This window comes from Protopterus annectens, chromosome 4.part1 (genome assembly GCF_019279795.1).
Source record: "Protopterus annectens isolate FY-2018-M chromosome 4.part1, PAN1.0, whole genome shotgun sequence".
In the NCBI taxonomy this organism is placed as follows: domain Eukaryota; kingdom Metazoa; phylum Chordata; order Ceratodontiformes; family Protopteridae; genus Protopterus; species Protopterus annectens.
The window spans coordinates 512,131,167-512,145,268 of record NC_056734.1 but is presented as its reverse complement, the minus strand read 5'-3'; the positions used below and the strand labels follow the sequence as shown (position 1 = coordinate 512,145,268).

General features: G+C 40.4%; 1 protein-coding gene across 1 annotated transcript in view; it reads left to right on the top strand.

Moving 5' to 3' along the window:
- The window catches only part of LOC122801242 (septin-2-like), a 919,510-nt gene that overhangs the window by 428,555 nt on the left and 476,853 nt on the right, over positions 1-14,102 (top strand). Inside the window, exon 5 of the mRNA XM_044070794.1 lies at positions 10,623-10,724. Within this exon, the coding sequence (XP_043926729.1) occupies positions 10,623-10,724 (102 nt within the window). The remainder of the gene's footprint in view (positions 1-10,622; positions 10,725-14,102) is intronic.

Here is a 14,102-nt window from a genome sequence, read left to right as displayed (position 1 = left end):
TAAGCCTGATAGGTTTTATAGGGTTCCTGAATCTCATTTGTTCTTGTTTAAGAATCCTTCTGCAGATCCTGAAACTATATCTCAGGGCTCTAAGGCTGCTAAAGTTGCTTCTTCTAAGAATCCTATTCCCTCTGAGAAGGATTCTCGTGCCTTAGACAGGTGGGGTAAAAAGGTATATACTTCTGCTACCCTTTCTGGCTTTAAATTGCCAGTTTCATATGTTTAAGTATCAGCAATTTCTTTTGTCTGTTTTAAAGCAAAAGCTTGCCTCTCTTCCTGCATGTGCAGAAGATAAGGAACTACAGGATGTATTGCATGCAACTGAACAACTGAACAAACATAGCTTACATTGTGGTTTTGATGCTTTGGATGCTTCTTGCAGGGCCGCAGCCTCTGATACTGTTATCAGGAGACATGCTTGGCTTCGTGAGCAAAGTTTACCTGAACAGGTTAAGGCTAAATTATTAGATGCCCCTGTTCAGCATGATGTTCTTTTTGGATCTAAGGCTGAGGAGGTTATTAAAAAGATGGAAGAAAAGGCAAAATCAATTCAAACTGTGAAAGATTTCTTGCAAGTTCAGACTCCTAGATTTTCCAGGAATTGGCCCTCCAAAAATTGGTCCTTTCCCACGTCTGACAGGCCTCAAAGGGGAAGATATAGACGCTCCAGAGGTCGTGGCCAAGCTCAGGCCTCCTACAGATCGAGACAATGGACTGCTTCTTCACCTAGAAGGGGAGAAGACAGATCCCAATCTCAAAGGAAGCAAACTCAATGACTCTCTCGGTTGGGCTACAGGACCTCTTTACCTGGATGCCCCTCTCGGATGAAAACTTTCTCTTTTTTACAGAAATTGGACTCATATTACCCAGGACAAATGGGTATTGGACGTGATTTTAAAAGGCTACAGATTCCACTTTCATACCTTGCCAAGGGCTTTCGGTTGGCCAGATCTGCCAAAACATCAATGGTCAGAGGCCTTAAATCAAGTGGATACTCTTATGGCCATGAGACCCATAGAGCCTGTTCCACTCTCAGAGATGGGAAAAGGTTTTTATTCAAGACTGTTTCTGGTTCCAAGAAAGCAAAGCTCATGGAGACCTATTCTGGACCTTTCTGTGTTGAACACCTTTTTGGAAATTCCAAAATTCAAGATGCTTACTCTGCAGCAGCTGATTCCAATGCTCTCTCAAGACGCCTGGATGGTGACATTGGATCTAAAGGAAGCTTATTTACACATTCCCATCAGGCAGGAACGCAGGAAATTCCTCAGGTTCAAGGCAGGCTCGAGACACTTTCAATTCTCTGTACTGCCCTTTGGTTTATCTACTGCGCCCAGAGTCTTTACCAAGTGCCTGGCACCAGTAGTGGCTTATTGCAGACTCCGGGGGATTCAGATTTACCCCTATTTGGACGACTGCCTTATTCAGGCAGACAGCAAGGATCTTTTACTTCAACATCTGGATTTTGTTCAACGTCTTCTCCTCCTACTGGGATTTTCAGTGAACACAAAAAAGTCACATTTGATCCCTTCTCAACAAATGGTATTTCTGGGAGCCCTTTTAAATACAACCTTACAAAGGGTCTTCCTCACTACAGAAAAACAAATACAGCTGGCTTCAATTTTCAAAACTTTGGCAACTCTACCTCAGCTCACTGCAAGGAAATTCCTGCAGGCACTGGGCTACATGGCTTCCTGCATTCTGTTGATTCCAAATGCAAGGCTTCATATGAGAAAGCTTCAATGGTATCTGAAAAGTGTATGGTCGCAGCATTGCCACGATCTGGACACTCTGATTCCTCTGATCCCCTACCTCCAGAAGGAGTTCCTTTGGTGGTCCCGGGTGTGTGCATTAAACGAAGGAAAGCCTTTCCGTCTTCCTCATCCTTCTCAAATCATAACCACGGACACCTCGGATTATGCTTGGGGTGCACATTTTCTAGGCAATTGCCAGCAGGGAACCTGGACAAAGGATCATCTTCACTGGCACATCAATCTGAAGGAAATGTTGGCAGTTCAAAATGCTCTTCTAGCCTTCAAGAACCTTTTGCATCCAGGACCTCTTTTGATTTGCACAGACAACACCACAGTCATGTGGTACATAAACAAGCAGGGGGGTTCTCATTCATACCCCCTTTGCAGACTAGCTATGGCTTTATGGGACACAGCTCTAAATCTGAATCTACATCTCCAGGCCCAATTCATACCAGGAGAACAGAATCTCTTAGCGGACAGCCTGAGCAGGAACATTTTAGATCCTCACGAATGGATGCTAGACACCAACTTATTCAACAGGATTACTGCAGTTTGGGGATGCCCCCAGAAAGATCTGTTTGCATCCCATCTCAATCATCAGCTGCCTCTCTTTTGCACCAGGTCATTCCACAAAACAGCTTGGAAAGTGGATGCCCTGTCCTTCAGCTGGAGAAACCTTTCGGGATATGCCTTCCCTCCTCTTCCTCGGATTTTACTAAAGGTAAAACAGGACAAGCCCAAGTTCCTCATCTTGATTGCTCCAAATTGGCCTCGACAGTTTTGGTATCCAACTTTAAAGTACCTGTTCTTGGAGCCTCCTTGGATTCTCCCTCTGAACCCTTCTCTTCTGTCCCAGCATCAGGGTCAGTTGCTACATTCCAATCTCAAGACCCTTTGTCTGGCAGCTTGGCTCTTCAAAGGAATTTGATCTCTTCTAGCCTTCCCAAACAAGTTTTGGATGTTCTTTTGGAAGCTAGACGACCTAGCACTAGGAAATCCTATGCCTCTAAATGGAAGAGATTTTGCATTTGGATGCAGGACCGAGGCTTGGACCCTCTGGTGCCTGATCTCTCTTCTATTTTGCTTTACCTTTCGGATCTTTTGTCTAATGGACTTTCCTTTTCTTCCATTAAGATTCATGCTTCTGCTATTTCTGCTCATTTCAATACTGACCCCCCTGTTTTTTCTCATCCTTTGGTGAGACAATTCTTGAGACGGGCTAAGAATTTAAGACCTCCCAGAACCCCTCCTGTTCCTGCTTGGGATCTTAATTATGTTTTAGAAAAACTTACTTTGCCTCCTTTTGAGCCTGCTGCATCTTCAGATATTAAGTTTTTATCTTGGAAGACAGTTCTTTTGTTAGCTTTGACTTCTGCCAGAAGAGTCTCAGAGTTGCAAGCTCTCATGGCTGTGGAACCTTACCTTATTTTCCACCAGGACAGAGTATCCTTGAGGACCAATCCTACTTTCATGCCTAAGGTGATTTCGACAGTGGCTTTGAATCAAACAATTCACCTTCCTACCTGCTTTCCTAATCCTCAGAATAAAGGGGAAAGGATTTTGCATTCCTTGGACGTACACAGACAGTTACGATTTTATTTGGACAAGACTAAAGAGTTCAGAAAATCTAACCAATTGTTTGTTTCTTTTGCCTCCAGTTCTCTTGGAAAGGCTATTTCCAAACAAACTATTTCCAAATGGATTTCTTATGGAATAAGATTTTGTTACACTCATCATGGGAAACAATTTCCAGGTACTGTGAGAAGTCATTCTACTAGAGCAGCTGCTACTTCTACAGCTTTTCTCAGGGGAGTTCCTACCAAGGATATCTTGGAAGCTGCCACTTGGAGTTCTGTGCATACTTTTTCCAAGCACTACAATCTTCCTTTGTATTCTAAGACCAGGGCAGGTTTTGCCTCTGCTGTTTTGCAGGGTCTTCTTGCTGCCCCTTCTTCTGTCTAAACCTCCCCCCTTTTTTCACTGCTTTGGGATTCCACCCTACAGTTATGACTGCAACAGTGAAACACGATGAACATAGTACAGTTGTGTACACCTACCATAAATGTAGATGTTCGAGTGTCTTCACTGTTGCAGTCGGTGTTTCCCTCCCTCCTATCCCCTCTTTTTCTCTTTTTTGTGGTGTATTTGTATTTCCTAGTGGGATTCATTTATGATTTATTGGGGACTTCTGACATCTAGGGCAAGAAAGGCTGGAGAAGATGGCGTCGGCTGAGGGCTATATACCAGAGCGTACTGACGTCAGGGTACTGGCTTGTACAGCCGACGCCGGACCCAGACTTTGGGATTCTGGCCGACGTCGGGCTGCCTGTCGGCAGGAGCACCCTACAGTTATGACTGCAACAGTGAAGACACTCTAACATCTACATTTATGGTAGGTGTACACAACTGTACTTTCAGAGGCGATCTGTGCCTGACGTATAAAGCCATGTCCAACCCGGAATTAATGGACATGCTGCACCTCAGAAAATCCAAATCCCATTGAGCTACGCGCTCGAGAGACTTGAACCTCAGCACTGAAATAAATAGGACATGCTGGAGGGACAGATTCATAACCCAGAGGCTCCCTTCACTCTGGAATAAAATCCCAGTCCAGGTTAGGCAGAGCCCCTCATTGACTCTCTTCAAGAGGAATCTTGATGAGTGGATGGGAAATCGTAGGTTTACCCCGGGTATCACTTCTGTGTCACTGTTAGACAGAGGCACAGTATACTAACCTCGAAAAATGGCATAGCAAAATAAATTTAAAATGGGTGGCGAAAGCCAAACACATTCTGGCTAGGCTTATAAATGCCCTAGGGCAGATAGCCTAGTATGAACCTATGAACCTATGAAAACATTTAAAGCAATAGTTGATGAGTAAATCCATACAATGGAGAAAAGCCTCGGCCTCACAACAGATTCAGTAATTTACAGCAAGTTTGGGAAAAGGGCAGCAGAAGTGCGTACACACAAACATTTTACAGTACCTGATAAGTAATTATAATATAATTATATACAAGGAGAGAAAAACCTCATGTAAGATATAAAACACTTTAAAATAGATTTGGAGGTATACCTTGTATACAGGGGATTAGAGCCCCACAATAGATTGAAATGCATTTACAGAATATTGCTAGGAAAAATTGTGATCAAGAATGCAATATGTACTACAAGTGTCAAGACAGTTTACAGAAGTGGATATCCTGTGTCAAGTAAATTATTATACAGTTAATCCAAAAAAAGGAGGAAAATCTTGGTGAAAATTAATTAGTAATCTAAAATGTACAAGCGCCAAGCCACACTGGACCAAATCACAGGAAGATTTATTGATGCAACGAATAAAAAAACATAAATGCAAAATTGTTACTAACGTTTCCATTTGTAACACTTCAGATGTAAACCACCATAGATCCAAGCAACAAATAATATATACCTACAATAAGTACTTATTAGCCAATCCCTGAACAAACCTAATTAACATTAAAATAACAAACGGAAGAGGTTGTTAATCACGTATAAACATTAAAAATTGTCTTTAAATAAAACCTAAGCCTTAAATAAAACCAGTTTTAAAGTATTATTAAAAACTTCCGAACCCCTTCATAAGTTATCATTAAAATCTAGAATTAATAGTTACAGTATATATTCCTAAAACAAAATTCAATAAATCCCATAGTGTCCTATACAATAGCACCATCTTCTTAAGAAAATAAAAATTACTTTAAAAAGTTAATGTAAAATAAGTAATAATAACTCGTACGTCTTGACCAGTGTAATAAAATCAGTGAACATTTTAGATAAAACACCTAAATCACCAAAACCCTGGTATAAAACATATTTTCATTTAAAATATAGGAAGTATATGAACATATGCATTATTTTAAAACCTGGAGCTTAACTCTTAGAGCCTAGCTGATCTAAGTACTGGGGCAAGGGAAACATTTTCATTTAACCCTGGGGGGGGAGGGGTCTATTGGCTTCTAGTGTAATCTGCAAAGTAAAGCGGTCTGTGTTTCTATACAAGCTTCCCACAACCCCCCAATGTCTACAAGGATATCTTCTACAACAAAAATAAAATTCACTCTTGGACAATCCACACTGTCTGTACAAAGCATTTTAAATATTCTTTATATCATTTACATGTTTGTATATCCCCTGCTTCAGTTTCCTTTCTTTCCTACATAGAATGCCATACAATAAGTACAATTTGTCAGGTATACCACCCCTTTTAAATCACAAGTAGTGTAAGTCGTACTGGTGATATGTTTATCCCTAGCTTCTAGTTTCACACTGTCATCATGCTTAATGTAGATGCATTGTGATCACCTACCACAGTTGTATGTTCCCACTTTGCCAAGCTGCCAAGATGAACTTTGGCAAAGTACAAATTATTAACCCAGGGATAAAAATTCATAGAGGATATTCCAGGGTGGTTCTATGCTGCCAGTGCTGTTCTTTATTGCCCTTAACCATTAAGCTGTTTATTTAAGCTGCAATTGTAGTTTTATTAACTCCCAGAAATGATTCTTTTTCTAAGACTCTCAACTACTTTTGGCGGATGATTTAAACTTTTTCAATTTCAGATGATCTAGAAGCACAACTACAAACTGTTAAAACTTTTTCAGATATAAGAAAATTTGGTCTTGATAAATGTGGAAAAGGAGCATTTATAAAAGGAAAACTGCAGGACCAAGAAGACCTCAACCTGGACCAGGAATGTGTTATAAAGGAACTTAAGCAGGAGGGAGTGTGTAAATATTTGGGAATAGAAGGGTCAATCACACAAAAACATGGAGCAAATGAGAACAAAGCTACATAATTAATACTTTGGATGACTAAAGCCAACATTGAAATATATCTTGACATCTAGGAATAGTCAAAGTTATAACTCAATTTGTTCTCTGTATTTTTAACTTACTTTTTGGCCACAAACAGCAGTTAATCAGGTGGACAAAAACCCCCCCCCAAGAAAAATGCATTCTTATCAAATGATGTATGAAAAACAGTGTAGTTCATACAACAATTGTACATCCCTCAGTCTGAATGAGGTATGGGGCTCCTCAAAACTGACTACATGTCAAAGTCTACAGTCATAGCACTTGATGCATATTTGCTGACCTCATACAGATCCAAACATTGTGAAAGTTTTCAAGCTAGAAGAGGAAAATATCAAAGATGACATTTTTTATTTAGTTTAGCAGAAATATTTTAGGACATAATGGGAGTCCAAACTGGTAGTATACCTGAAATCAGACAAATGTAAGTGCTGAAATCAAAAATAATATAAATATCCAGAAGAAAAGGAAAGATAATTGGAAAGCCCATGAATATAGTGGCAAGTACAGAGAACTTATAGAAACTACCACATGTTGACAAAGATTTGACACACAAATGGTTAAGAAGAGGTTAATTTAAAACAAAAGATGAAATGCTAGTAATGGTGGCCCAACATTAGTGGGCTGCATAAATGCTGGTTTACTAAGTGTGTAGAAAAAGTGGGAGAAGCAGACAAATGCAGATTCTGTAGAATAAAACTGAAAATGGTAGTACTGGTTTATACATTGAAAGGTACAATAATGTGGCAGGACTGTTACACTGGTGATTGTGCAACCTCTACAATATAGAAGTAGCCGAGAAGCACTGGAAACATGAACCACAAAGCATTGTTGATGATGATCACGTCACATGTCATCACCCAGTAACAACAGTTTAAAAATGGATGCTAGAAAAATAGATATAGTAGCTTAAACAAAAAAGACTAAAGTAATGTTAATCAATAAAACTTCTGTACCCAGCAATTAGTGTCTTGGGTACTGAGTGAGAGTGACAGCACCAAGATTTGCAAGCAGAAATGAGAGCAATGTACAAGAAAGATACTCTGGCAATTCCAATATTAGTAGTAGAGTAGACCTAATGATAAAGAATTTACAATCCTACTTAAATATGCTGCCAATACATGTAATGCCACATGGACTGCAGAAGGCAGAAATTCTAGGTACATTGTAGGTCCAGAGAAGGGCACTCTTGGCAAACAGCAAAGACTAAAAATACTAATCTCATGAACTTTAATCTTACCTTGCTTACCGTGACTTAGGAATGGGGTCCATTTCAGTCATGTATTAGAAACCTAAAACAGAAATTTAAAGACGTTGCACAGTTAGCTTTCATCTTGGAAGTCCCAAGACCATTCCCTTGATGAACACTAAGCCTTTGTATTATTCTGATTTTCTGTTGGTAAAATTGTCACTTCTGTGATGTGTTCCCATATTTTTGCAGAATTGTTTACACTTGAAACTATTTAATTGGTGGACGTTTTTTTTTTTTTTATCCCGGACTATAAAAAAACTCAAGTACTTATACAAGCGTCTTAGGTGATGTTAAGTTAGTATGTTGCTTCACTAGAAATCTTGAATACCTGTCAGTCAGGATGACAAATGTTGATTTCGTTGATGGAACCAAAAAAAAATCCTTTGTAATACTTGACCAAGTTGACTTCAGCAACTCTGGCATCTGAAGTAGAACATTCACATTTTTTCATGCAGAATGTTTACATCAATGGAGTGTACGAAAGTTAAAGCTGCTAGCTGTATCAGTGAAGCACCATTTGCCACCGTGACTGCACGAATACTAGTTTGCTTCTGTAGCCATACTTTTAGTGTAGATTAATACCATATGCCACACATGACTGTATCCCGTGCCTTGGGTATAGGTTTAGCATATGCCGACAAGAATCGTAGACATAGCCTCATACCACCACATTTTTTTTTTCTTAACAGAAATTCTGTTGATAAAGGACATTACAAGTTTCGTGAACAGCCTTATCAAAGAGCAACTCAAAAAGGTGTGCATAGAAGCTTAGGAGTTGCAAAATATTTCAAAGAAATAGTTTGTTTGCATGCAATGTAAGTAATAACTGCATCTTTCTTGATTTAACTGCACATTTTGTCCATTGTGGATGGCTAAAATCCAGGCTACGTCTAAGCAGTTGCATAACCACCTAAACTGTGTAAATGAGTCTCATTTATCTGTGTATCTGAATGCTATCCAAGGGGTCCATTTACTTTTATGTATGACCAGAGCCCTACGTTTTAAGTTTTTTTCCCTTCGCATTTATATTTCATCAAAACTTTAACCAATTTTTATCGGAGGGTTCTACCTCCTATTCCACCTTCTAGTAATATCCTTCTTTGTTGCTATCAAGAGTAAAAGTGTAAGCCCACAATGGACTTGCTGGACAATGGTTTGATCAAACTCCCAGCAAAAGGAATGTTCAAGTTAATAATTACTGCTTTGGGAATGAAGTGCCTAGTACAGACCAAAGCGGATCTTTAAAGCTGTGTTAGTGCTTGACAGTCCCAGACGCACATTCCCAAGTATCCATTTTGTGCATATAACTCTAGCGGGTGTCCTCTACTTGTGTACATCTGCATTTTAACCCCATTGAGTATAGAAGTATCTATGTAGGCATGTAAGCAAAAATTTTGAATCTTCTAGCTCTTGGGTCTGATCATGTGTCTAAGAAAGAGAACATTTCTGCCATAAAGTAACTGGAAGAGTCCTGTCTCATTGCTTTGCATGTAATCTCTTTGTTTAAACATATTGCCCATTCTCTGTTCCTATGGAGCCAAATAGACCCAGCTTACAAGTCTTGTCTGTGACTGCTTGGTTCTTCCCCAAGTTAAGTTACAATTTGCAGTTTTAAAGTTTAAAAAGATTTTTTCACTTTTTTCCTTTTACTGTCAAGTCTAGGATGCTGTCCAACCTGATGGGAGTCAAGAATGTGGCACCTAATTAAGAGTGTCTGTTAGCATTAATGAATTAATATAAATGCACAGTCTGGGGAGCAAATGCAGGAGTCTCCTAAGTTCATGACACCTAGGACTGCTGACAGTGCAGGAGACATTAAGGAAAAGACGGTAGTTCAAGGTCTCAAGTCCATGAGGAAGGTAAGGCTTTAACACTGACAGATTGTCTGAGATTGTTGTCAGGCATTAGTCTGATTAGCAAATAAGAAATCAAATACAGCCTAAGCATATCGGTTTGCTTCATTATATTTTGCATTGCAAAAACTGAAAGAAAGAGTACACTCTAGTTACACAGTATGGTGGTCTCTAAGATTGGTGAATAACTCTAAACGTACTAGCTGTAATCTCAGACAACCATCCCCATTGGACAGCAAGAGAGATCTGTTCAGACCATATTCTAGTACTTGGCCAGTTGTGTGCAGTAGTTCCAGTTCTCAAACTTGCTCTCTCTCCTTTGAGCAAGGTGCCCACTTAATTGAGTGGCTAATCATGTAGAATTGTGCATTGTGCATATTTGAAACCTGTAGTCCCCACCAAGTCTGCATAGATACCTGAGCATGGGCAGACATCTGTTAATAGTTGTATGTAGATTCTTTTGACAGAGGCCATGTTGACAACATCATGCTCATGTTATGTATTTAGTACAGCTTAAAATGTTCCTGTGAATACTGAAACGGGTTTTTGATGATTACTATAGAACTGAAGTGTGTTATAACACAACATAATTGACAAGTACAGTGTTAAAAGGTACTGGTGCTATGAACTGTGTGTATTTTGACATTTTAGCAGGGGAGCCACAAAACGAACTAGTGACTTGCTTGCTAAGTATGTCTTGCAGGTTACTTAAAAAGGTGAGATAATGGCTTGCAAAGAAAAGTTAAGTAATACAAATTTTTAGGTGTAGATAGAAATAAATGGACACTTGGGTTGTTTTTAAGAATGACTAAATTGAATTGCGTTTGGTTTTGCATAACTTGTGAGGAATGTTTAGTTTTCCTCATTCTGGCTTCACTCTTTGCGTCTGGTAGTTTGTTGAATTCACTATTTATGGTTTCTCTTTTAGATTCTGGATGAAATAGATGAACATGGTATAAAAATTTATCAATTGCCTGATGCTGAATCTGATGAAGATGAGGATTATAAGGAACAAACACGAATTCTGAAGGTAATGGATGTGGTGGTTGCATGCTGTGGAGTTTAAACCGCCATTGTGGGCTTAGATCATGTGAATTACTTCATTTATATCTTCATTTTTATATTTCTTTTAATCATTGCTTTATTCTTAATGCAGAGAAAGTCTAGTCATACTGTCCAGTGTGTAGTGCATATCTCCTTTGATTTTTATTAATATTTAGAATACCACCGTACACATACCATATGCACATGGATGAGCTACCAATCATTCTTGTGAATCACATTCCAGTGTTTTGTGTGTTGATTGTGCATTTGATCACCTTTCCTCTGATTTACATTGAGTTTCTTCTACCCGTGTTTTACTCCTAAGTTGCCTTATACACCATCCTTTAACAACATCTCAGCTTTCATTTTCCACTCCATAGACCAAGCGACTGAATTAGTAACGCATCACTGTTTTTAAAAACAGTACCTCACATCTCACTTAATGTGATCCCCCATACATATACTGTTCCATTTACATGCTTTGTTGTTTTTGATGGCTTTTTTCTGTAAGAATACTTTCCTGTAACCTTGCATTTAAGAGTTTTGGCAGATTGTTCACTTCTTATTTATTTTGTTGCGTTTTCATTTTCCATTTTCTCCTTTTCCTGCCTTTCAAATTATTATTTTGTAGTCTATGATTCACTAGCCATTTTATCTCTGCTGAAGCAACAGCATTTGCCTGTGTTCCTCAGTGTTCTGTGTATCCTAACAGTTTTGCATATTTATCTAATGTACAGTGACATTTAAGTCGTTTATGTATTAATCCTAACCATCACTTCTGCTTGAGTGGCCAACTGTTCTATTTTACTGAATTTTTTTTTTTTTTTTTTTTTTTAATATATTGCTGTTGGTTTCTAAGGCTCAGATGTGCAGTACTGCACATTTCACACCAAGATAAAAACACCTTTCCGATTCCCTTACTTTTCTATAAGTATCACTTGGAGAGGATTTTGATGCTTGGGTAATACATCTGATGTTCTTCATCTCACATTGCTGCAGTCATAACCTGTGGGTAGTCCGCTGTCCTCGGTCGGCCCGAATACCAAAGTGTTAGGCTGGCGTCGGTCATGGTCGCTCAGATCTGACGTCAGTACGCCGTGGTACTAAAGCGCATGACCGACTCCATATCTTCAGTCTTTCTTGCCGCATGGTCCGAAGCAGAAGCAGCGTTTGCAAGTGCCGTTCGGCGTCCTGAAATTTTCGTATTTGGAGTTTCAGACCGAAGACCAAGTTGGGCTAAGTACCCCGTTGGGGAATATTTTTGTCTTTTCTTGCCTCAGTTAAATCCGGATGTCAGAAAAAGTGAATAATTGTATTTCTTGTGGGAAACCGATACCTCATAGGGATTACCACTCTCTCTGTATTCCTTGCTTGGGGCCTGAGCACGACGTAGTCGGGTGTCGCTTTTGTGCTAGATTTAATAAGCGCACCATTAAACGCAGGTTATATTGTGCTAGACTTGTCTTCGGTAAGCGGTGTAACTACAATATGCCGTCGGATCCTCCGATGCCCGCTACCGCTAAGAAGCGTAAGGAAAAATCGTTAAAGTCCAAGCAGGATGAGTCGTCCGTTCCGGACGCCGGTTCTTTGGAAACTACGGTGGAATCTGTGGATCCAGCCGAGGTTTCAGCTGAATCTCAGGGGGAGCCTTTAATTTTGCAGGATGTGGCCTCTCAGGAGTCTGGTCAGGCTGAGGGGGCCTCTCAGGTCTCTGTAGTCCCTTCTTTGCATAAGGTGGTTAGGCCTTCTACTTCTGTCTCTAAGGCACCTTCCAAGGTCAGGCCTGGTTTGTCTTCCTCTGGCGTCAGCCCTAGTTCTGCAGGTTCTGTACCTAAAAAACATATGCTGAAAATGGCAGAGGAATTGATTACCTTAATCAGGGGTTCTATGCCCCCTCCAGATAAGAGGCCTAGGGTGGAGCCAGAGGTGGAAGGATTGGAGCATTCCTCAGATTACTCAGAGTCTTCGGCTGAAGACATTCAGGATTTTCCTCCTTATTCTGATTCAGATGCAGAGGATTCTAGTCCTTCTGCTTCCCCTCCAGAGGATTTTTCCTTTTCTGAAACCCTGCATTCCATGAGGGAGCATTTTAAGTGGGAAGGTCAGGATTTCTCAGATTCTCGAAAGAGACTTAGGGAATTTTTGTTTTTACCACAGCATAGGCCCTTGGCTATTCCCCCTGTTTTGGATGTTGTTCAGGATGTTTTCTCTGAAGCTTCCCTTAATCCTGATTCTTTGCCTCCTGCCCCGGTCAAGCCAGACAGGTATTACAGAGTGCCAGAGGCTCATAAATATTTGTATAAGAGCCCAAGAGCTGACCCGGAAACTATTAGCCAGGGACCTAAGGGTGTCAGGGCTTCTGTTGTAAAGAATCCAGTTCCTCTGGATAAAGATTCTAGAGCTTTGGATAGGTGGGGTAAAAAAGTGTATACCTCTTCCACTCTAGCGATGAGGGCTTTGAATTGCCAGTTTCATATGCTGAAGTACCAGAATTTTCTCCCAAGTCAGTTAAAATCTAAGGTAGATGCTTTGGCAGAGGGCATAGAGTGTAAGGAATTGCAAGATTTAGTTCATGCCTCTGATCAGGTGGGTAAGCATTCTTTGCAGTGTGGTTTTGATGCTCTTCAGGCTTCTTCCAGGGTGGCTGCCACTGGATCAGTTATTCATAGGCACGCCTGGCTTAAGGATCAGAACTTGTCAGAGCATGTTAAAGCTCGAATTTTGGATGCTCCCCTTCAATCTGAAGTTCTGTTTGGTTCTCCTGTGAAGTCAGTTTTGAAGAAAATGGAAGACAAAGCTAAGTCCATGCAGACAGTTAAGGATTTTTTTACAGGTGCAGCCCCCTAAGTTTAGCAGAAATTGGCCTGCTAAGGGTTGGGCTTATCCTTTTGATTTACAGTCTAGGGGCAGATCTAGACGTGGTAGGGGCAGAGCTCATGCTCAGGGTTTTTTCAGGCCTAGAACGTGGAGTTCCCCTGCACAATCTTCGGGTGAGGGCAGGGGGTCAGCCTTTTCGTAAACAGACCCAATGACCTGTATCTCCAGCTGCCAGATCCCTCCTGTCTGGCAGCTCCTCTGGGAGGAAAGTTGGCACTTTTCAGGCAAAATTGGCTTTTAGTCACCCAGGACAAATGGGTGTTGGACATTATAGACAGAGGCTACAAGTTTTATTTTCACACCTTGCCTCCTTTCAAAGGCATGCCAGACGTTCCTCCTCAGCAAAAGTTGGAGGCTCACAAACAGATTTCTTTACTTTTACAAATGGGGGCTATCCAGGGGGTCCCTCCGTCAGAAATGGGCCTAGGATTTTATTCTCGCCTGTTTCTGGTACCAAAGAAAGGAAACACTTGGAGGCCAATTCTGG